Source organism: Miniopterus schreibersii (genome assembly GCF_964146895.1).
Source record: "Miniopterus schreibersii genome assembly, chromosome: 11".
Taxonomy (NCBI): Eukaryota; Metazoa; Chordata; class Mammalia; order Chiroptera; family Miniopteridae; genus Miniopterus; species Miniopterus schreibersii.
In genome coordinates, this window is record NC_138111.1 from 322,183 (window position 1) to 345,710 (window position 23,528).

Genomic DNA, 23,528 nt, shown 5'->3' on the forward strand with positions numbered 1-23,528 from the left:
GTATTTGGTGAGGTAGCCCCACCCTGGGAGGTTCTGAGGACAGCCCAAGGAGCACATGTGGGATGTCCCATGTCCAGGTCCTGAGTGGGAGCCCGGGTCACCCTTCCTGTCTCCTAGCCCCATGTGCAAACTGGTGTTTGTCTTCCCAAAGGCCTGAGTGAGGGAAGGAAGTGAGGTGAGAGCCTTATGAGGGGACAGGCCATGTCCTTCAGGGCACAGATGCCAAGGGGAGAAAGAAAAAGAAGGCAGGGTAGACTGTCAGAGGAGGGAGAGGGGGTGAGCTGCTTGCCTTCAGGCAAAGTAGGTGGCGGTGGTAGCCTCTGGGCCCATGGTTTGCTCACCTAGTAGGCAGCCGATGGGCCCTCTCCTGCCCCAGCTGAGACCATGGGTAGCAGACATCCACATAACCTTGACCCTGATCTGTAGCCAGGCCCATGCCTTTTGGGGGTGGGGGCATGGGGGGGGCTCTGAGGCCCAGGACAGCTGCTCCAGGCTGAACCCTTCGTGCCCTTTGCTAACCTGAGACCCCAGCCCTGGCCCCCTCTTGGGGCTGCATGGGGGTGTCCCAGGTGCCTCCTGGTTCCTCCCCACCATGCTTTGGGCTGAGTTTTACTTTCTTTTTGGCTGGAAGGCAACTGACTGGGAATCCCCTGAGCTGCCCAGAGTGAGTCATCCCTTTCCAGCCTGCCAGATTGGGGGTGTTACCCCTTCCGAGTTGGCAGGTGGGGTGGGGTGGCCACTTCCTGGTCAGGGCCAAGTCACAGAGGCTCCCTCTCCCTCTGTTATCAGCTGTGCTCACCTTACAGGCCAGTCATTAGAGTCAAATTAAAAAAGAAAAAAGTGTGTGTGAAAATCCTGTAAAAGCAGCAACCTTTACGATAAGCAAAAGCATCTTCACGCTTGAAGTGCTGGCAGGTCCTTGGGGATTGGCTCAGTGACGTCCATAGGCGGCTGGCTGCCTTCCAGGGAGGCGAGGCCTTGCTCATGAGATCTGTGGACAAAGGGCAGGCTGAGTTGGCTCCCAGTCAGCGCTTTTGCAGGAGCCCTGATCTGGAGGAGGGACCCTCCCGGGAATCACTGCAGAAGGCAGGCAGGTGGATGATTTCCCGATTTTACCCTGAAGGAAGCGGGGTGCGCTGCTGCAGCTGAACTTCTTTGCAACAAGAACCGTTTCCTGCAGGGTTGCTGGTGGGTTCACAGCGGCGGAGAGGAGAAATTTTCCTACACCTGAGAGCTCACAAAGCCATGGGGCTGTCCGTGGGAGGTTTCCACCGCTGCTTGTGGCCAACTCAGCCTTGAGTTCATGGAACTTGCATCAGAGGCAGGGCGGCCTGGCTGCTGTCTCCCAGGCACGCGGTGTTTCGGGTCGGGAAATTCTGACTGCAGACCAAGTAATGACTTACACGGCGTGACACAAGCACTTCCAGCGCAACGTGGACTGTTCTTCAGTGCGTTCCACCTCTGGCAGCTGCCTCAGATGATCCTGGCAGTGGAGGTGCTGGATGTGCTGTGTGACCCAGGGTAAGGAATCTTACCTCTGAGCTGCCGTGTTTTCTGCAAAGTGAAGAGCTGAGAGTGCAGTGCCCCTCTTCCGGCACAGGTATGAGGCGAGATGCTGTTTGTCAGATATTTAGCAAAGCCCATGCACAGTGAGAGATTGTCTCTTTAGTCCTGACTCTCCCTTGGCACAAAAGAAACAGACTGGCCTCAGGGCCCTCCGAGCGCTGCTCCTTTTTTCTGGCCAGGACCACTGCTTCCTTTCCAGATGTTTCCATTGGCGTGTCCCACATTTCCGTGTGTCTGAAGGCCAGAGTTTGTGCATTTTTGGTTTTATTGGTGGTAAAATTCACATAACATAAAACTCGCCACTTAAACCATACAGTTCCGTGTCATTTGTCCATTCGTGATGCCAGGCAACCATCAGCGCGACCTGGCCGTAGAGCGCTAGGCTACCCGAGAGGAGACTCGCCGCCTTGTGCACCCTTTAAAGTGAGCGGGGACTTTTCTTGGTTTTTCTTAGAAACGTAGTTCACGCTGGGGCCCTGCTGAGCCGGGGCTGGGGAGGCGGAGGGACAGCGCCGCCGCGGTGTCCTCGGCGTGGGCCTGACCCTCCGTGGGCACCGGCAGGTTCCCGGGAGGTGAAGAGCGGCGAAGGCTTCGCTGCGGGGCCCCGTCCTCTTGCGGCGCGCGGAGCTCACGGACTCGGAGCTGCGAGGGAGCGGGGCAGCCGCCGCTCGCAAAGACCCAGGCGGGGAATGAATGAAGTGTTGCGTCACGGCAGCTCCGACCAATCAATACCCGCTGCGGCTCCCTGCGTGCTCCTGGTAGGCTCTTGTATCTGCCCGTCAGGGAGGAGCACACGCTGGGAGGCGGGGGAGAAAGATGACCAATCAACACCCGCTGCGGCTCCTTGCGCGCTCCGGATAGGCTCTTGCATCAGTCCGTCAGGAGGGGTCGCGGGCGGATCGCCGCGGAGGCGGTGGCGGCTGGGCGGGAGCGCAGTTCCTGGCGCGCGGCAACCGTTGGTGAGTGAGGCGCGGAGGTCGACGTCGGGTCGGGGGTCGGGGGTCGAGGGTCAGGTCTCGGGTCGGGGCGCGGACACGCGGCGCCGGGGGGCGCACGGCCGGGAGGACGGGTCGCCGCCGCCCCGCGGGCCTGAGGGGATTTCTCGGGGCGGGGGAACCGGAAACTGAAACTAGGAGCGGGGCCCGCGACGGAAAGTTCGCGAACGCCCGCGGGCTCCGCGCCCGGGATCCACGGCGCGGGGTCCCCAACGCGGGGTCGCGGGCTGGGTCCCGGCGCCCCTCTTCCCCGCCGCGGCCTGCGGGCGCCGCACGGCTCCCCGCGCCCACCCGGGGCCCGCCTGCCGGGGCTTTCCGCCCGGCGCCCGAGCCTCCCGGCCGCCCTCTCCCGTCGCCGCCCCGCAGGCCGGCCCAGGGCCCCCCGCGCCCGCCCCTAACTCCGCCCCGTCCCCCGGCCCAGCTCCGCCGCGCACGCGGCCGGTCCTGGAAGCGCCGGGGGCCGAGGTCACCCGCAGCCCGGCCGCTGCCCCGGAGCCTGAGCGGAGGCCCGAGGCCCTCCCTTTGGGCCCCCGTGAGCCTGGTGCGGTCCCGAGATGAAACAGGCCGGAGGTGGGGGCGAGGGCCGTCTGCGCGGGGACCGGGTGCGGGCAGCTGCCCGGGGCACAGAGCCGGGCGTGGGGCGGGAGGCCTGGTCAGGGGGCGGCGCTGACCGCGACGGGAGGGCCCGGGCCGCTGCTCCCGAGAGCGGCAGGCGCCCCCAGAGCGGGCAGGAGCCCCGAGAGCGGGCAGGCGCCCCCAGAGCGGGCAGGTCCCCCGAGAGCGGGCAGGCCCCCCGAGAGCGGGCAGGCGCCCCCAGAGCGGGCAGGTCCCCCGAGAGCGGGCAGGAGCCCCCAGAGCTGGCAGGCGCCCCGGCCGGGTCTCGCGAGTGGGGCCGAGTCCCAGCCCACGGCAGCGCGCAGGGCCCCTTGTCGGCCCCTTGTCACCGCGGAGGATCGCAGTGCTCAGCGGCTAGCTTTAGGTGCAGGTCTCGGCCAACATTTTTTTTCTTCTTTTATAAATCAGCCTTATTGCAGCATAGTTTACATACCGCGGAGTTTACTGTTGTTTTTCAAACGAGCGGAATCCAAAAACTGCTGCCCTCAAAGCCCGTCCCCGCGGCGAGGCCGGCGGTGTTTTCCCACGTCCCGCAGCTGCACTGCAGCCCCAGCCTCTCCCCTCCCAGCCCCGAGGCGCGAGGTGGGCCCGGCCCTGTGCCCGCTGCCCGCTGGCCTGGGGCAGCCCCGCAGGCGCTTCCCACGCACCCTTCCTGTGTCCCCCCTGCACCCCAGACCTCTGCCACCAGAGGCCGTGCTGTGCCATGTGGCCTTGTCCGCTCCGTGGGTAGTCGCGCCGTCTCCCCAGCACCATGCAGGCGGCGGCTGGCCGGTGGTGAATGGAGTGCGGGCCATGCTGGAGCCTCTGCCCGCGGCAGGGGTGGGGTGGGGGGGACGGGACCGGACCGACGAGCTTGCAGCCCTGGTTCTCGCTCCTGCAGTTTCTAGACTTACTGGTGTCTTTCCTGGGACCTGGAGGAACACGTTGCTTCAGCAGTGGGTGGGGGCTAGAGGCAGGATTTACAGAGACCACTTGTGTCTGGGGAGAGCACTTTCTCCAGAAAGAAAAGGGCCTCTCTACCTTGTGATCATGGGGTTTGTGCGCACATACACCCCCCTCCCCGCGGTGGAAACGCCAGGCTGCCCACCAGCAAGCAGTCGGTGCACGGACAGACTGTGGCTGGCAGGTGGGTTTCCATGCAGAAGTTTGACAGGGTGGACAGGGAAGCACAGGATGGTCCAGAGAGGAAAATCCAGAAAAAATTACCCACAGACTCCACAGATTTTGCTAAGAACAGGGTGCAGTTTCTGTTGTCCTGGAGTCCAGGCCTGTGCTGGATGCTCCTGTCCTTGATGTGTGCTGGGCGGAGTGTCCACAGGGAGGGCAAGTTATTGTCTCACCCTAGTGCCCCACCCCTGTCCTGAGAAGCTGAGTGGGGCAGGGCAGAGGAAGGCTCACAGAAGCCTCCCAGGGTCTGAGCTGAGATGTGCCCAGCTTCGAGCAGGAGCAGGGTAGAAGGCCCAACAAGGGTGGAGAGGGCATTTGGGGCAGGTGGTCTCGCAGACTGGTTGTGGTTTAGAAGCAAATACACCGTGGGGGTGGGGGTAGGAGGTGGAGTAGGTGACTCAGGTAGAAGGAATGGATGGCACAGATTCCAGGGGCAGGGTGCCCCGCTTTGGACCTGGACCAGTGGTGCGGATTAGTGGGTGTCAGAGTCAGTCAGTGCACAGGACTGAAGCCTGGGGAGCAGGGAGGGCACTCCTGTACCCGCTGCACAGGCCGGGTCCCTGCCTCTTGGTGCTTACATGCTAGAGGGGACAGGCCTGCAATACCAAGGAGAGAGAGCCGGTGCGGTAGCGAGCTGAACCATCGCAGGAGGGAGGCCCGGCACAGAAGCAGAGGCCCTCCAGCTGGCGGGCAGGGGAGGACAGGTGAAGTTGGGGAAGCCTTGGGGGTCTGAGGGAGGAGCAGAAGTCCTGGTTGCTTGTTCAGGGCCCCCTCTGATGTCGGTTTGGGCAGCACTGGATTGTTGTAACAGTGCAACCTGTCCCTGGGAGGATCATTGACTGACACTACTCATGTTCCACATCTGTCATACTGTGACGTCCAGAGCTGCAGGGAAATACTGCGTGACAGCCACATGGGAGATGTGCAGGGGTGGGGAAGGGCTTCCATGTCCCCTCCAGCATGTCACCCTTCCTGTACTGAGTTGTGTTCCCCAACTTGGGAGCTCCGAACCCTTCCTGTGGGATTTTTATGAATAGTCAACTCATTGGCCATTGGGGACTAAGTCAATCTGCAGCTCCTGTCCCCTCCCTGGAGTTGGGGTGAGCTGGTGGTGAAAGGGCTTGTGACTAACAGAGATACTCCTCTGTCCCCTCACTCAGGAAGTCCCAGGACCTGGGGAACTCTGTGCCAGGACCTGGGGAGAAGACCAAACAAACATGCACCATATCGCAGTATCGCTTCCCTAGGTAGCTGCTGTCCTGGCGCCCATCACCACAGGGCGACATTGTCTGACCTTGATGCCATGGAACCAAATTACTTCGTAAACACTGCTCTGCATCTGTTAGAAATGCCCTTTTACCAAAGGGCCCCTGTCATGGAAAGTTAGGGCACTTGAGTCTGGAGCTTGTTTTGGGGAAGGGTGTGTGCGAGTCACTCACCTGGATAGAGTTTATAGCTCTGGTTTTTAACCACTTACCTGAGAGAGTCAGAGTTTGGGAAATAAAGCAGAAGCTTGAAAGAACCAGCAGGGCACTTTGGTTCTGGGTTACAGCACTCGTGACATCTGACCCCTTATGGCTACTGCCCCGGGGACAGAACCCCTTCCTGGGCACACGGGGAGCCCTGGGCCCTGTGTGGTTTCAGCCACAGGGAGGCTCAGCCAGGGCCAGAGACACACAGGTTTTCTTCCAGGCTTTGGGTAAGTGTGATGGGGCTGCAGGAGTGGTTGATTTTGGCACAACATCTTTGAGTCTTTGTGCTGTTTTCATTATTATTATTATTTTAATATATCTTTATTGATTTCAGAGAGAGGAAGGTGAGAGAAAGAGAGAGAGAGAGAGAGAGAGAGAGAGAGAGAGAGAGATAGAAACATCAATGATGAGAGAGTCATTGATCGGCTGCCTCCTGCACGCCCCCGACTGGGGATCAGGCCCGCAACCCAGGCATGTGCCCTGACCAGGAACCAAACCCCGATTGCGCGGATCCCAGGTTGACGCTCAACCGCTGAGCCATTCCCAGCCGGGCTCATTATAATTCTTAAAAATTAAAATATAAATGGTAAGTGAGATTTGAATGAAATATTGAGAACTTAAGAACTCCCAGAGCACGTGGGCACCTTTTGCCCGTCTGCCCTGTGGCCAATGCCCTGGTGCTGGATGAGCTCCAACCCCTCCTTCCTGTGTTTCAGGCATCTGTGACCACTAAGCAGGCAGGAGCCAACGGAGAGATATCCAGGCCCAGCTGTGTTGGGCCCTTTCCCCATTTTTATCAGTCAAGGGGCCCATTGTTGTGTCTAAAAGGAGTCAGTTGATGGATTCATATGATGGGTTCAGTCTGCTACAGAAGGTGTGGTCAGTTGACCAAAAAGTGGGGCCTTGCTGTGTTTAGGTGGAATGTTGACTGGAAGAATAAAGCTCCATCTGACAACTGCCACAAGAAACTATTCTGTGAGGTTTTCAAAAAAGAACAGCGCCTGCCTAACATGGCTCAGTGGTTAGAGTTTCGGCCTGAGCACCAAAGGGTGGAGGGTTTGATTCCCAGTCAAGGGCACCTACCTGGGTTGTAGGTTCTATCCCAGGCCCCGGTCGGGGCAGGAGGCAACCAATTGATGTGTCTCTCTCACAGTAATGTTTCCCTCCTCCCTTCTCTTTAAAAATCAATGGAGAAAACATCCTGAGGTTAGGATTAACAGCACATCGTCACCCTACCGCTGGCACCCAGCACGGCACCCTTCCTTCTGTTTTACCTGTTGCCCATAGAAAACACGCTGTGGCCTGAGTCCTTCATATTTCATATTGTATTTCATTTAATACAGCAAATGTAAATAGACCATGGCCTTTCTTTCTAAAAATGGTATGTGAAGTTCCTGCGTCTAATTAGTTTAGAGCAGGGGTTTTAAACCATGCACGGTTTGTGGAATCAGTTTGGTAGCGTGACCAAAAGGAAGGGACAGAGCACATGTGGAGTGCCTGTCCTGCGAGCAGTGCCCCAGTGGCCTTGCTCCAGTGTGCCCGTGGGCAGGTCGCAGCGGGATCCCAGATGAGGCTGTGGGTCCTCAGTGGCACCCTGGCCAGTGCTCCTAGCTCATCAGAACTTAGGGGTCTAGATTCTCTGCCAAAAGGCTTTCTTTTTGAGGGCTGCTTTCTAGTGCTCCAAGTGTGTGCCTTGCGGGCTGGAAAGGGTGTGAAAATGTTCCAAACTGTGCAGTGCAGTCGGGGGTAAGGCCTCATTGGTACCAAGTCTAAACACGAAGACTCAAAGTGGCTTTGCCCGACGACATCCCGCTGTCACTGCTTCCTGTGGTGTCAGGCCAACTTAGGACAGCGAGGCAGCCTCAGAACGCCATCGCTGCTCTGCGCAGACCTGTCTCCTGGAAAGGGGTGTCATTTCATAGTGCCCTGGACCCCCACAGGGGCCTGTAGGCAAACCATGCCTGTGTTTCCAGGCATGGGAAGGAAAGCTCTTTGGGTTTTTAGGGGCTGGCGTCTTCCTGGGTCTCGAGCTTTCCAGAGGGAACAGTGCTTTATGCTCAGGGGCTGCTGGACACTTGCCCCTTTCCAAGGGCAACAGGTAGTTTCTTTGGCTTTTTGAGATTGTGAGCATTGGACAGTGAGTTCCATCTGAGGTTTCCGAATCTCTGAATGCTGGGGAATGCCCCCCCCACCAATCACCCATCCTGGTTGCCTTGCTTTGGGGGCCTTCCCAAGCCTGCTGGACAGCAGAGGGTAGCCTTGAAGTGAGAGGCACTGTGGCGACAGTGGGCAGGGCAGAGTGGTGGCACCAAGCTGACGTGGGAGAGACTGCCGGATGCTGCCAGGCTGACAAGACCTGCTGTAGAGGCCATTACCGTACAGCAGCACACGTACTGTGGGGCCCTCAGGAGACTGGGGACCGCCGAGCACTAGAGTTAGCAGAGATGGTGTTCTCCGTGCTCAGACACAGGCTGGGTGACACTGAGGACAGCCTGCTGGCCTAGGGGCTGTGGGGTGGGCAGGCGGGTGCCAGCCACGTGGCATGGGCAGGTCGCCACTCCAGCTAAGCCTTGGTTTCCGCATTTGTGACGGGAGAAGGGACTGGGTTGTTTCCCAGGCCTTCCAGAGCTTGTCATGCTTCCCAGATTCTTGACCACCAGTCAGCCTGACGACCCAGAGCCCTGACTGCCAGGCCAGGCATTTTCCCTGAGGGTTACTGTGGAGACGGGCACTTCTCAAGACTGCGGTGACGCACTCTGCTCTTCCTCAGGGCTTGGTGTTCGCGGGGGACACGGCTTCCATGGCTGCAGCCAGCGTGACCCCTCCCAGCTCCCTAGACGTGCTGCAGCCCGGCTTCTCCAAGACTCTCCTGGGGACCAAGCTGGAGGACAAGTACCTGTGCTCGGCCTGTAAGAATGTCCTGCGCAGGCCCTTCCAGGCGCAGTGTGGCCACCGCTACTGTTCCTTCTGTCTGAGCAGCATCCTCAGGTATGTGGGTGGGATGGGCAGGGGTGGGGTTGGCCGCATGGCTATGCTGGCCGGGGAGGTGGCTCTGGGCAGACTGTGCTCAGGTGAACCCTCGCTGACGGCACAGGGTCACTGCAAACAAGCAGAAGTGAGACCCCGTAGAGATAGGTCCAAGCTGACATTGTGTGGCATGTGGAAGTAACCCTGGGTTACTGGGGTTGGTTTCTGCTGGTCTCCTGTTGCTGGTGTGCACACAGGCAGTTTCACATGTGCACTGGCTGGTGGTGGGTGTGTCGGGCACCTGCTCTAGAGCACAGGCACCTGCCGAGCCCCACGCAGGGCCTGCTGGGCAAGCCTGCAAGGCAGGGGCCCTGCGGCTCGGGGTGCCTGGTGGCAAGGTGAGATGGCCTCTACCTGCTGCGGGTGTGCTCTGAGAGGGAGCGCCTCGTTCACAATGGGGCGATCGTCGGAGGATCACATTTCCTCACTGTTCTGAATGTTTGAACATCATGTTGACGTGTGCTTGTTGCTGACTTGGGGGACAGTGGGGATATGCAGAGTGGCCTGGCTGGCAGATGTGGCCGAGTGTCCTTGGAGTAGGTCTCATGCGGCACCACCCTCTCCCCAGCTCCGGGCCTCAGAACTGTGCTGCCTGTGTGCACGAGGGAATATACGAGGAAGGCATCTCCATCTTAGAGAGCAGCTCGGTGAGTGGCTAAAAGTGTTGAAATGGACAGAAAACATTTCCTCTAATGACACCAATGGCAGATGAAACTTCATCAGCTAGAAATGATCTGCTGCTGTGTCACGTGGGGTAGGCTGCGGGGCTGGGAGGAGGCTTCACCGCAGGCCGCTCTCTCCCCAGGCGTTCCCAGACAATGCTGCCCGCAGGGAGGTGGAGAGCCTGCCAGCCATCTGCCCCACCGATGGCTGTACTTGGAAGGGGACCCTCAAGGAGTACGAGGTAGGGCCTGCCTGTGTACACAGCCTCTGCGAGGCAGTCCCTCGCCGCACACAGTGTGACGGAGCTATGCGACACCTGCTGGGTTCACCTGTCTTATGTCTGTGGAAGGGGTCTGTTGGCACTTCTAATGTGTCCACTTAGATGCCCACTTGCACGGAGCCCAGACCCGCTCCATGGAGCCCAGGCAGCATGGCCCCAGTTTCCCAGTCTGGAATGATGTGCAGCCCCTGTGTGGCGTGGCAGGGCACATGCCACCCGAGAGCTGCTGCAGCGAGTCCTGTGCGTGCAGGAAGCCAGCTTTCTCGTTTGGTGGGACTTCTCTGGCAAGTCCTCAGACAAGTGCTTTCCAACTTTGAATTGTGCTGACTTTGGAAATTGCAGAAGTCATCTGCACATTTTCCCCAGGGTCATAGAAAGGTACCTGGCCCATGATGTGCAGTGGCCAGTGTGCATCTCCTCCGTGGCCTATCTGCTGGGCAAGTGGCTTGTGTCCCTGCATTAGCATGCTGGCGTCTGTGTGATGGGTCTGTGCTCATTCAGGGCTCTGGTCACCTCTCTTAATGACTGCCCTTTACAGTGACATCCCAGATGGTTACTGGTACACAAGGGTCACAGTGGCCAATTGCCCACCAGCTAATGCATGGTGTCCAGACCATGGAACATTATCTGGCCATAAAAAGGAAGGAAGTCCTGACACAAGCTACAGCGTGGACAGACCCTAAAGACATTGTGCTCAGCAAGATGAGCCACACATAGAAGGACAATCCTATAGGATCCCACATGCATGAGGTCCCTGGAGGAGGCTGAGGCGGAGACAGGAAGTACAGTGGTGGCCTGGTCTGGGGGAGGGTTGTGGTCAGTGGTACAGAGTGACAGACTGGGCTAGGTGAGTGGTGAGGCCAATGCCTTGGTATCACCAGTACAGCCCAGTTGGTGAGGCTGGGGAGCCATTTGTGTGGGACCCAGGTTCCTCCATGGTTAGCTGAGCTCCTGCAGGGCTACCCAGGCCACGGGCAGGGCTGGGAATGAGCCACCTTGGCAGTGGACAGCAGAGAGGGGTGGGGGGCATTGGCCGTTGGGTCTGCATCAGTATCCTAGGTTCTTGGCAGGCTCTCCTTTCTGCTTCTGGCCTGTGCACTGTGCTCACTCTCTGGACCATCTTGATGTCTTGATGGCATGGTCTTCGGGCTCTTGGGGAGGAGTTCTGGGGTGCAGGTGAGGAAATGCACTAGGTCCTGGGAGTGGAGCAGCTCTGGACTCTTGCACCCTTCTGTGCCTTTCTGGGAGTGAAGGACTTCTGCCTGTGGTTGTAGCTGCCCAGGGCCACTGTGCTCACCTGCACAGATAGGTGATGTTGCTACATCCAACCCTCAGCTGTTACTGCCCAGGTGACTAGAGAGGCCTTGGAGTCAGGGTCTCTCCTGAGAGGGCAGGCCATGTAGGGTGTGCGGTACTGTGCTGCCTTTTGAGAGGACCAAGACCCCTGGGGACTAACCCCCACTACTGATTCCTCTGGGGTTTCTGCCGCCTCCAGGCCTGTGGTGTGGGCGATGGCTTCATGGGCCTCTGGCTGAGGGCAGGGACCACAGCCAGCCCTGGGCTCTTGCCATGGCCGGCAGGCATGCAGGCTGGAAAGTCCCTGGCTGTCCCCAGCTCTGGAAAGTCCCTGAGAGCTGGGTTTGGTCATGTGGGAGGTGGTGCTGCTCTGGGACACTTGCTGGCTGTGGCCTTTGATAAATTGATGAAACCTCCCCCCGGCTGTCAACGCCGCAAGCCTCGGTGCACAGGTGCCCCCCACCTCTGCCAGAGCTGGAGCCCTAATGTCATCCCTGAGCTGGCTCGGTTATCCTTGAGGTTGCTCAGAGTTAGGGTGTGTTGTGAGATGCTCGTACCACGGCCCAGTCAGATGAATGTGGAAAGATAGGAGAGACCCTGCTTAGCCTTTGAATGTTTTTCCGCTGCAGTGACGTCTAGTATTTTCTAAGAACTCAGGTGTTTGTGGAGCCTGCTGGGTGCTCATCGTGGCGATAACCTGCACGGCCAGCTGCTCTGGAGTGAGAGGGGCTGAGAGAGGCCGTGGCTGGCAGAGAGGCGAGTGTGCTCCATCTCTGCTATTTGCTTAAATGTCTAGTTGGAATTTTGGTTGAATAAACGTTGCTTTCTCTGACACATGGTTCTTTCTGAAGGTCTCCTGAGGGGGGGAGCTGACACAGCTGGTTCAGGCCCGTGCAGTGGTGGCACAGCATCCCCGCTGTGGACACGGACCTGGGGCGGTGGGCAGGTGTGGTCCACAATGGCCCACGTGCCCTTCTCCCCTTGTGTAGTGCCTGCACTCTACATGGTCCTTTCAGTCGGCCCACGTCCCCCGAGGAGTTTGTCTTGCTGAGAGCACACCCTTAGGGAGCCCACAGGCCCTAATTATAGGTGCTGCACCAAGATATATTTTTTTAACCCTTTTTTAGCCAGAGGATATTTTTTCCATTGCTTTTCAGAGAGAGTGGAAGGGGTGGGGGAGAGACCGATGTGAGAGAGACGCATTGGTTGGTTGCCTTCTGCATGTGTCCCAATAGAGGACCAGATCGAGCCTGCACCTGAGGTACATGCCCTTGGCCGTCCAGCCCGGGACCCTTCATTCCACAGGCAGACACTCTTAACCGCTGAGCCACACTGGCCAGGGCTGCACTGAGATCTTTGCTGAGGCCCCTCTGGTTTTGTTGGAGTGGCTGCTCTGTGCTCAGTGTGGCCCAGGCTGGGCCCTGCCCCCAGTGCTGGCAGGGCAGCAGGATCCATAGAATAGAGGTCCTGACCCCCTGGGGGAGCCTGTGGCCCAACTTGGGGAAGAACTGACCTGTCCTCCCAGTTGCCTCTGAGGCTTCAGGTTCTCTATTGACCCACTTGGCTCCCAGCTCATATCCAGGTCCCACCCTTTCTCACCCTCCCCTCCAGTCCGAGTGGTCATCCCAGGTCCCTCAGTACCCTCAGGGTCTCCCTGTTGGCTCATTCACAGCAAAGCAGCAACCTGAGGCTGGTCTGAACTTGGGTCCCTCAGATTCCTGACTCCTGAGACCCGAGCCGGCCCCTCCCTCCTCGACCTTCTCCCGTGCTGCCCTGGCTCATCCTGGGTTGCTCCCAGGCTTCCCCTCACCTGACCCTTGCAACCTGTAACCCAGGGAGTTCCAGGCTGGGACGCTGCCTCCCTCAGACAGGCCTTAGGGCCTTCCTGGCCATGTCACCCTGTACCGCCGGCTCTGGAAGGTGGGGCTCACCAGCTCTAGGTGTGGAGTGGCGATGAGTGGTAGGCTCCTGAGTGTCTTCTCTGCTTCTTGCTCTGGCCCCATGGCCCCTTCTCATAGCCATTGACTCTGGTCACTCCTCTGCCTTCTGTCCTGGCCGCCTGGCGCCCAGCTGGCTTTGTCCCTGTGTCACCGGCTGTGGCTCTCCTGCCCCATCTGGTGCCCTCCCACTTTTCCTGCCTTTCTGCACCTGTCCCCATCCCCACCCTGTCGGCCCCTCTCACTCTCTGGCTATGGTCCTATGGTCTCCAAATATCACTCAGAGCAGTCCCCTCTGTACCCCATGGTCAGGCATCGGGAGGGACATTCTTGGGGTTGTGGTGTGGGTAGGGTGCCACCAGCTGGAATAGGTCCTTACCTCTGACCCGGAGCAGAGGTATTGGAGGGATTTTGATTCTCAGAACGTGGGTGGTAGCCCTTGCTGGCACTGTGGGGCTCCTGAAGCAGGAGCCACAGCTGGGTGGCACCCGCAGGGTGGGCGCAGCGTGGCTGCCACCATGTCCCGCATGCACTCTGTGGACACCTTGCTTCCTCTGTTGCCAGAGTTGCCATGAAGGACACTGCCCGTTCATGCTGACCGAGTGCCCGGCGTGCAGGGGCCTGGTGCGCCTGTGCGAGAAGGCACGCCACGTGGAGCAGGAGTGCCCCGGGAGGAGCCTCAGCTGCCCGCACTGCCGGGCCCCCTGCTGCTGGGCCGACGTGACGGTGAGGCAGCGAGCAGCCAGCTCAGTGTGCTGCTGGGGCTGTGCGGCGGGAGACCCTCAGTGGGGAACTTGGTGGGGTGTGGGGTCAAAGCCAAGTCATTTTAGGAAGCTGTATTATTTCAGGAAAGTTCACACACAGGAGGGTAGCGCAGATCCCATCACCTTACAGGGTATGTCAGTGTCACCCCACGCCAGGCTGAGTCCGGCCTCCAGGCTGTTACTAGACCACTCCCCTATTTTGTGTTTCATCCAAAAATTCTCCCGTGCGCCTTGTTTGTGCAGACCTCTCTGTGTCACCACCATGTCTAAACTTGAGGGCAACTCCTTATCGTTGCTTGTCACACGCTCGCTCTGTGTGTCTGAGTGTCTGTGCTGGTCACTGATTGTCACCAGGACCCAGACAGTCCTGCCTGTGTTTTGCTGATACGACTGCGAGGCCTGTCTTCCTCTCCAGTGGTTTCCTAGGGGTTTTTGTTCACCATTTGTTTGTTGAAGAGGTTGGCCAGTTTGCCTTGGCTGATTGCATCCCTGAGGTATCCTTAACGCGTTCCTCTGTTCTCTCTTTCCATAAACTGTTAGATCTTGGAGACCTGGTCAGGGCCAGCATGTCGGGCGGACTCCAGGAGCCTTGCAGCATCTACAGGGTCTCAGGGATGTTCCAGCTGGTCTGTCACCAGAAAGTCCCTCCATTCTCGGCTAGGCCACCTCAGCCATCTCCATCCCACATGGCCCTGTCTTAGTCAGGACTGCAAGTGGTCCCACTCCTCTGAAAGTCTCTGTTAGCAACTCGTCTTTGTTGTGTTGCTCCGGATGCCACCAGATGAGAGGAGGGTCTAATATCTCTGAGATTCCCACAGGGCCTGCAGGATCCGCCAGTGTCTAGCACCATCACGGGGTTGGGGTCTTGGGGAACCACAGGCCCCCTGGAGCTGAGGACAGTGACGCCAAGCACAGCATGACCAGGTGCTAGGCGTGGTGCCAGCATCAGCATATCCCCAGTGTCCCACCCCTAACGCTCCTGACCGCTTCTCTTTAAGGCGCACCACGAGGTCTGCCCCAAGTTCCCCTTGACTTGCGATGGCTGTGGCAAGAAGAAGATCCCACGTGAGAAGGTAAGTTGTGTCCTGGTACCTCTGAGATCAGCAAGGATGGTGTAAGCCTTGGCTGTGAGGGGCCTGTGCTGCGTGCTGTGGGATTACGACCTGGCGCCCCAGGGAGAAACGATGGCCTGTGTGTGGGTCACCTGTGGGCTACTCTTCTGTTACACTGTCAGTGATGGAAACAACCACACCTGGGCGGTGGTAGAGTACACAGTATTTCCTTTGAACATTCCTGAGGTTCAAGCGTGCTGGGTGGCCGCCTCCCTATCCCAGCCCCTCCGTCCCACAGTGCAGGTTCAGGTTACAAGCAGTAGGAATCCTGGCTCTGTTTTAAGAGAAAATTCACCCTGGGTTTGTACTGATCTCTCAGTTCAGTTTTTTACCTCCCAAATCTAATATTCTTCCTGCTACAGAAGATCTTAGTCCCTGATGATCTGGGAACAGTGTTCATGGTGTCGTCTGGCTGTGTAATCATCACTGTGGCGCCCGCAGGCTCGCTGCTCTGGGAGGGTATGCGTCTGTGTGGTCTCGTCACGAGTGTTCTCCACTGAGCAGACAAGCTGCTGGGTCAGCCTGCCATTCAGCTCACTTGTCCTTTTGCTTTTGAGTTTTTAAGATGCTCTTTTAAAAAACTGCCTTGTAGCAGTTTTTGTAAAATAGTCACAGCTCCAAAGTGAAAACTAGAAAAAGGCTTTCTGAGACGTCAGAGGGAGATGCAGGTGGTTTGTCAGCTCAGACCCAGGCGTTCAGAAACCTGCACCCTGTCAGCCAAGAGGATACCTGGGTCTCCAACCTGCCAGCAGGGTGTCGGGTCAGCGCTCCGGGTCTCACCCTGGTGACTGGGAGGACCGTGTTGGGGCGACTGGAGTTGTGTTCTCCTGCATGAGCCTGGTTGAGCGCTTTCGCTTCATGTTTGTTGGTGTTTCTCTTACGTTTGATAAGAATTCGCAGCTCCTGCCTACTTTTTAAAAAAATTTATCTTTATTGTTGAGAGAAATATGAAACGCTTCACGAATTTGCGTGTCACTCTTGCGCAGGGTCCATGCTAATCTTCTCTGTATCGTTCCAATCTTAGTACATATGCTGCCAAAGCAAGCACTCCTGCCCACTCCTTGGCGGAGCTTCTGGTCTGTCTTTCCTGTTTGGGACTCTGTGTTAGGGTCTTTTGCACTTTTGCTTGCTTCCTGGTGGTTTTGCTTCGGGAGCACTGTCAAGGTTTCTCCTGCAGTTTCTGATTGTGATTCAGAGGGGGGACTTTTTCGCTCTGGAGGTTGGGTTTTCTCACATCCCAGGTCCCTGGTGGGTGGCGTAGGAGGGACCACTTCTGGGTGTCCTGCCGCTGCTCCACCTGTGGGAATGTGAGCCTGTTTTCGCCCTCCCTGAGCCCAGGTGCTGCGTGTCTGCTCAGCAGCCTCTCTGTTCAGCTCCGTGGGTCTTGTGTTGTCCTGCACCAACACCACACTAGGTCAGTGTGGTTGCCTGGTCCCCTCTTTATTCTGGGCTCCGGGGAAACCAGCTTCTGGCTCCAGGGCCTGGGGCCTCGGACACGCTGCACCCCAAGACTATGGTGGAGGGACCAGGATCTCCACAGGTGTCCTGAGGTGTTGGTCCCAGGCTGCACCCACCTCGGTTATGGTCACTGTGAGCATATGTGTGTGTATTGTATGTAAGTGCATGTGAGTGTCTATGTGGGGGGGATGTGTGCAGGTGTGAGTGCCGGTGTGTGCATCTGTGTGTGTGTGCCATTGTGGGTGTGTGCAGATGTATGCGAGCACATGTGTCAGCATGCGTGTGCAAGCATGTGTGAGTGCCTGTGTGTATGTACAAGTGCGTGTGTGTGTCTGGAAGCATGTTTGAGTGTGTGTCTGTGTGTGTGTGCAGGTGTGTGTACATCTTTGGCCTTGGAAGTGGGCTCTTGGGTTTTGGTCAGACAAGAGTGCAGAGGTGGGGTGGGGTGGGCCAGTGACCCTTGTGAGCTCTGACCTGGCCCAGAGGTGCAGCATCTGACGCCACGGCCTTCTAGTTTCAGGACCACATCAGGACCTGCGGCAAGTGCCCAGTGCCCTGTCGGTTTCACGAAGTCGGCTGCCCCGAGATGGTGAGTCCAGGTCCTCCTGAGTCCCCGCCTCCCGCACCAGGTGCCCCCTTCCTGAACCTGGTTTTCAGTGGCCCCCACCAGCCTCCTATTCGTTCCCACTGCCCTAGTTGCCTGTCCTTCGCTACCTGGCCCTCAGGTTCCCAGGCTTAAGCCCCAGGTTGCCCTGCTCACTCTCTTCCCACTGATCTCCACCTCTGGTGGCCCCAGCCCTAACCACCCCCATCCGCTGAAAGCACCCAGTGCCTCGCACCTCCCTGACACCCCCTTGGCATCTCATACCTCAGGCACAGGCCAGTCTTCCACCTCGTCCAAAATGAGTACCTGGGTTCACCCAGCCTCACTGGCCAAATGTCCAGCAGTCATTCTTGACTCTCTTGTCTGCTATGTCACGTCCAGTGAGCCGGATGGTCCTGCATTCTTCCTAGCAACAAATAGGTCCGGGACCCCACCTGCCTCCCACCTCCCCAACTCACCTCTGAGGCCTGCATGGTTCTTCCTGTGTTGACCTTGGCTCCCGCTGCCTGTGACCTCCTCTCTGCTGCAATTACTGGCCTGGCCATCCTCCAGCACACTGACCTCCTCCTACCCAAACTGACCTCATTGGTCTGACCCTGGATCTCAGGCCCCAAGCATAGCAACAACTGGCTTTTTTTTAAATCTGTACCCAAGTATACTTCCTCCATTGCTTTTTCCAGAAAGAGTGAAAGGGAGGGAGGGAGGGAGGGAGGGAGGGAGAGAGAGAGAGAGGAAAACACTGATGTGAGAGAGACACATTGATTGGTTGCCTCCCGCATACACCCCGACTGAGGCCGGAGATTGAGCCTGCAACCGAGCACATGCCTTTGATCAGGAATTGAACCCAGGACCCTTCAGTCCGTAGGCCGATGCTCTAACCACTGGGCAAAACCGACTAGGGCAACAGTTGGCTTTTTAATTTTTTATTTAAATATATTTTTATTGATTTCAGAGGGAGGGAGAGGAAGAGAAAAAGAGAAACATCAATGACTACAGAGTCATTGATCGGCTGCCTCCTGCACGCCCCCGACTGGGGATCGAGCCCACAACCCGGACGTGTGCCCTGACCGGGAATCCAACGGAGATCTCCTAAATCCTAGGTCAATGCTCAACCACTGAGCCACGCCTGGCCAGGGAACAGTTGGCTTTTTTAAACCATCCATGTACAGCAGTCCCCACAGCTCCCTGGAATGCCTGGGGGCTCCTGTCTGAGGACCATGGGGTTGGCTCCTTGGGGTGGGGGTGCCTCACATGCAGGTTCCTTGTTTCTTTCTTCTTTTGATTTGTTGAGTGTCAGACTATCTGAAATTTGTTGTGGACATTTGGAAGAAACACGGCTGCAAAGTCACATCTGTGGAGCAAAGACTATCCAAAGAGGCTTCTTTTTATTGCCCTCCCTCCAGCCCCGGGGGTGTTCCTCCTGTCACTGTAAATATAGGCCAGCAAGTGAGTAGGAAGGTTTGTGTGTGAAACACGACCAACTTCTGACAGTGACAATGAAACTTGGGCAGGCAGATGGGTGGAAAGGTCACTCATATATGTTGCCACCTCGCTTTCCGGCACCTGTGTGCTCTGCCGAGGCCATGTGTGTGGCGGAGCCGGGTCAGGACTGAGCACAGGTGTGGAGGGCAAGTGCCCTGTGTGGTCTCTGCAGGTGGAGACCGAGAAGCAGCAGGAGCACGAACTGCAGCAGCTCCAGGAGCACCTGGCCATGCTGCTGGGCGTACTCCTGGAGGCCAAGCACCTGTCCCTGGGCCCGGGGCCAGAGCTCTCCAAGGCTGCGGAGCTCCTGCGGAGGTGTGAGGCCTTGGAGAGGAAGACTGCCACCTTTGAGAACATTGTGTGCGTCCTGAACCGGGAGGTGGAGAGGGTGGCCATGACTGCTGAGGCCTGCGGCCGGCAGCACCGGCTGGACCAAGACAGGATTGAAGCCCTGAGTAATAAGGTTTGTGCCCGGGGCTGGGGTGGCCTCCTCGAGCCAGGACTTTGGGGACAGTGCCTGGACCCCCAGCTCGGTGTTGGCCTCTGCCTCCCTCTCTGAACAGAGCCCCTTCCTGAGCCCATTCACGCACGGACCCGACTCTGGGGGCAGAGGGAGCCATGGGACGTGTGCTTGCAGTCTGTCAGGACAGCCTTCGAACCCCAGGCCGAGTGGGGTCTCCTGGGGATGGGGCTGACCTGAGAGAGGCTGACCCAGGGGAGCCTCAGGAGCACGGGGAGACAGGAGAGCTGGGCGTGGTGGTGGTTTTACAGCCCCTTCCTGTGAGATGGAAGGAGGTCTCCACAGAACAGCGTGGAGCAAGCCCACGACCCCTCATCCTTCTGGGGCTCCATGTGCCCCCAGGTGCAGCAGCTGGAGAGGAGCATCGGCCTGAAGGACCTGGCAATGGCCGACCTGGAGCAGAAGGTTCATGAGATGGAGGCATCCACCTTCGATGGGGTGTTCATCTGGAAGATCTCGGACTTCGCCAGGAAGCGCCAGGAGGCTGTGGCTGGCCGCATACCAGCCATCTTCTCCCCAGGTATTATTCCCCAGCTACTGCTATCCTGGGTGTCTATGTCCCATCCCCCCCCCCCCCAGGCTGGGGTCTGTCCCCGGCTCATGCCAGGAGCCTGCTATGCCTCCCTGAGAGCAGGGGTGGGTGACTAGTCCTCCCTGTAGTGGGAGCCCCCACCAGGACTCGGCTCCTTGCCCCTTGCAGTTACTGTCCCCCATCTCAACACGGCCACCAGGAGGGCAGCTGCACCAGGCGGGACCCCCCCACACCAGGCCTATTCTTCTGTACACCCCATGTCCAGCTGCTGGCTGTTCTCATGCCCCCTTTTCAATGCCCAGTTTGTGGGTCTCCTAGAGGGCAGTATGCAGAGGGAGGTGGAGGAAGAGTCTGTCCTCTGTCCCTCAGGGGAGGCGACCGGGTGGGCCTTGCCTCTGTGGTGCCCCTGCCTCACCCTCCACTCACCCCCTAATCCCCCACAGCCTTCTACACCAGCAGGTACGGCTACAAGATGTGCCTGCGTGTGTACCTGAATGGGGATGGCACCGGGCGTGGCACACACCTGTCTCTCTTCTTTGTGGTGATGAAAGGCCCCAACGACGCCCTCCTGCGCTGGCCCTTCAACCAAAAGGTGCGCCAGTAGTCCTGTGGCTGCAGTGGGGCCCTGGGTGCCTGCAGGCTGGCGAGGTTGTTGGGCTGGTGCTGGGGCTCCTGGCCCCAGACGTGTATGTGGGCACTATCACTGAGCACTCTGGTAGTCACCAGCTTCACTGCCACTTGGACCAGCAGTGAGAAATTTGGCCTGGGAGAGCCTGTTTCCAAGGGGGGACCTTTTCCTGTGGAGTGATGCACCCCTGAAACCTTGAGATTTAGGGATGAGGTTTGCCAGAACTGCGCTCGCAGGAGGAGGCAGAGCAAAGGGTGAGGGTGGCCTCTCCTGAAATGGGCTATTCCTTGGGTGTGGACATCACTAAGCAAACACATGAGCTGATACAGGTCGATAGCACTAGGCTCAGCCTTGGGGCCCAGTGTCCATGGACAGAAAAATGCCAGAACGGGCAGTCACCCAGAGGGGCTGACCAGTGGGTGGCAGTCAGGCTCATGCTGTCCCTCCTGCACTCTCCTCCCAGGTGACCCTCATGCTGCTTGACCAGAACAACCGGGAGCATGTGATTGATGCCTTCAGACCCGATGTGACCTCATCTTCTTTCCAGCGGCCAGTCAGTGACATGAACATTGCAAGCGGCTGCCCCCTCTTCTGCCCTGTCTCCAAGATGGAGGCCAAGAATTCCTATGTGCGGGACGATGCCATCTTCATCAAGGCCATCGTGGACCTGACAGGGCTCTAGCCACCTCCAACTAGGTCAGGTCAGGGGCAGCCTGGCCAGCGTCTTGGTGACAGCAACCATGCTGGGCCTGGGCCTCGCTGTGGTGGGCAGGAGCCGAGTTCAGGTCCTGTCCCGCGGGGAAGGAGCCACCTCCAGGGGAGGGCGCTCAGCCCCAGGTCATGGCTGGGCCGTGGGCCTGGAGAGCTTACCGCAGGCTGTCCTGTGGGTGCTCGGAGCTCTTGCCATGCAGCAGGAGCAGCTGGGCAGGTGAGCAGAGGGCAAGCGGGTTGCAAGGGGAGGGCCACCCCAACTAGGAGCCCCAGTGCCTGGTCCCACCCTGTGGCCCTGGAGAGAAGGGACAGTCTAGGGCCTGGCCGTGGTCTGAGGGGACCTGCTCTGCCAGCCTGGCCAGGCCAGGGGGCAGGGAGGGGCCTCGGCCTTAGAGCATCCTGTCAGCTTGCCCCTGTGGCATGTGCAGGGTGCACACTCAGTCTCCCCAAGAGATATGTCAGCTGCCCCGTCAGGCTGCGGGAAAGTTGTCATTAAATCGTTACACCTCTGTGATTAAGTGGTGTCCGTTGGCTCCAGCCTTGGTGGTGGTGGACTTGCAGGGGTTCCTTCCTGGCCTCACAGCCTGGCCTGCATCTCCAGCTCCCCAAGTAGCTCTGTGGGTTCCCTGACACTCCAGCTCACTCTTGCAACATGGTGAAGCTGGCGGCTCTTTCTTCTGGAATGTTCTTTGCCAGCTGTCTCCTCCCTCAGACCTTCCAGGGGCTGCCTCGAGAGCAGTTCTGGGCCTGCCCCACCCTATGGAGCATGCAGGGACCCCAGCTGGGGGAGCAGCCAGTGGCTTTGTTGGTGTTTGGGGACCTGACAGCAACATTGCCCCTCCCTCCCCCAAACCAGGACTTCTCTGGGCACCAGCAGCCGCAGACCCCTGGGGTAGCCTGGCCACAGGTGGACCTCAGTAGATCCAGGTCAGGCCTCAGCCTCTGGGGTGAGGACGGGTGGCTGTCCTTATTTTTGGGACCTGTGAGCCAGGCTGGCACAACTGCCTGGGCATCTTCAGAGAGAACCCTTAACATCTGACTGCCCTTGACACTGTCACTGTCTCTCTGGGGAAGTTAAAGGACAGAAAAGCAGAGAGAATGATGAAATAAGCATGTGTGTCCATCCCTGGATCCACACATGGGAGCTGTTGCACCTGAAGCACCTCCTTAGCTCCAGGCACCATCTTCAGCAGTTTGCTGGGCTTAAATTTTCTTTCACTGTTTCTTTATCCACAAACAAGACTATTGCACTTTTAAAATGTGTTAAGACTCAGACTGAATCATCGACAGGTAGCTGTTTCCCTCCCTTGGGTTTTAAAACCTGTCATGCTGGACCGTGAGTTCCCTGGATGCCTGGCTTTGGTGGGGACTGTAGTGCAAGCAGGTATCTGCTCCTCCAGGACCTCGGAGAATAGCCAGTCTGTCCTTTCTGTCTGTCGTTTGTTGGTCTTGTCTATCTGGTCCTCGGTGGCACTGTGGAACTGTGTGGTGATACTGCCAGGTCACACAGAAAGTGCAGTTTAAATTCTGCAACTATTTTCCAGAGCAGCTGCTTGGGGTCTGAATGTGTCACTCACACTCTTTCGCGCACACACAAACAACAAATGCACACTTTGAAGCTCTGACCCCAAGGTGAAGGTGTTGGGAGGTGGGCTTTTGGGAGGTGATTAGGTTGTGAGGGTGGGGCCCCCATGATGGGATCAGTGCCCTTATGAGAGGGACCCACAGAGCTCACCCATCCTGTGAGGACACCTTGAGATCTGCCACCTGAATGAGGGTTGTCCCCACCTTGCTGGCACGTGACCTCAATCCTCAGCCTCCAGCACTGAGGGCTGTTGTTTGTAAGCCCCCAGCCTCTGCTGGGTGGTGGTTGCAGCCCCAGTGGACCAAGGTGGCAGCTGGACCCCTTCTTGTTCCCGCCTGTCCTCGTGGGCAGTGTGTGTGCGTGTGCGTGTAACAGGTGTGGGTTCTGTCTGGGTTTTAATTTGCACATCTCTAATGTCTAATAACGTTGAATATCTTTTTTGGTGAAGTGTGTGTTTGTTTCTTTTGCTCATTTTTAACCTGAGTTGGTCATTTTCTTACTGCCGAGTTCTGAGTCAGTTACATAGTCTGGGTGCGGGTTTTGCTGGGTATCTGGTTTATAACTTTCCTCTCAGTCTGGTTTTTCATCCTCTTAAAGTGTTTTCAGAACCACCTTGTCTGTACCTACAAAAAGCCCTGCTGGGGTTCAGGGGAACCGTGGTAAATATGGAGAGCTGCTTGGGGAAAACTGACACCTGTGCCTTCTCCCTGTCCATGAACATGTTTGTAGTTAGGTCTTTGGTTCCATTTATCATCAGTTTGCAGAATTCCAGGTACATGCCCTGTGTTTTGTTAGGTTTAGGCCTAAGCATTGCTTTCTTGTTTAGCTAATGTAAAAGGTCTTGATTTTTTAGTTTTGGTTTCCGATTGTATTTTCCTAGTGTTAGAAGCGTGTTTGTTGAGTTACACTCATGTTCTGTAAGCTTCCCAAATGCACTTCCTGGTTCTAGGAGGTGGTTGGATTTTTTTTGTAGATTGTGGAGGGTTTTATGTCTCAACAGTTATGTCACCTGTGAATAGGGACAGTGTCATTCCTGTGTCCCAGCCTGTGTGCCTGCCATTTCTCGTTCTTGCCTTGCTCTGCAGTGAGAGTGACAGGGTAGAGGGCGGGCTCT

At 57.7% G+C, this 23,528-nt stretch overlaps 1 protein-coding gene across 4 annotated transcripts; it reads left to right on the top strand.

Moving 5' to 3' along the window:
• Positions 1-1,476: 1,476 nt before the first annotated feature.
• TRAF2 (TNF receptor associated factor 2) lies at positions 1,477-22,861 on the top strand. 4 transcript variants are annotated; one of them, XM_081151813.1, is made up of 11 exons: positions 1,477-1,521; positions 8,586-8,803; positions 9,411-9,489; positions 9,648-9,746; positions 13,583-13,744; positions 14,781-14,855; positions 16,867-16,941; positions 18,611-18,901; positions 19,301-19,478; positions 19,934-20,082; positions 20,582-22,861. In XM_081151813.1, exons 2-11 carry the CDS (start codon positions 8,616-8,618, stop codon positions 20,798-20,800), a joined length of 1,515 nt encoding a protein of 504 aa, XP_081007939.1. In that variant the 5' UTR covers positions 1,477-1,521; positions 8,586-8,615; the 3' UTR covers positions 20,801-22,861. The 4 variants fall into 4 exon arrangements, with proteins under 4 accessions (XP_081007939.1, XP_081007937.1, XP_081007938.1 ...); XM_081151811.1 differs by lacking the exon at positions 1,477-1,521 and adding an exon at positions 2,455-2,525; XM_081151812.1 differs by lacking the exon at positions 1,477-1,521 and adding an exon at positions 2,976-3,131.
• Positions 22,862-23,528: the final 667 nt, after the last annotated feature.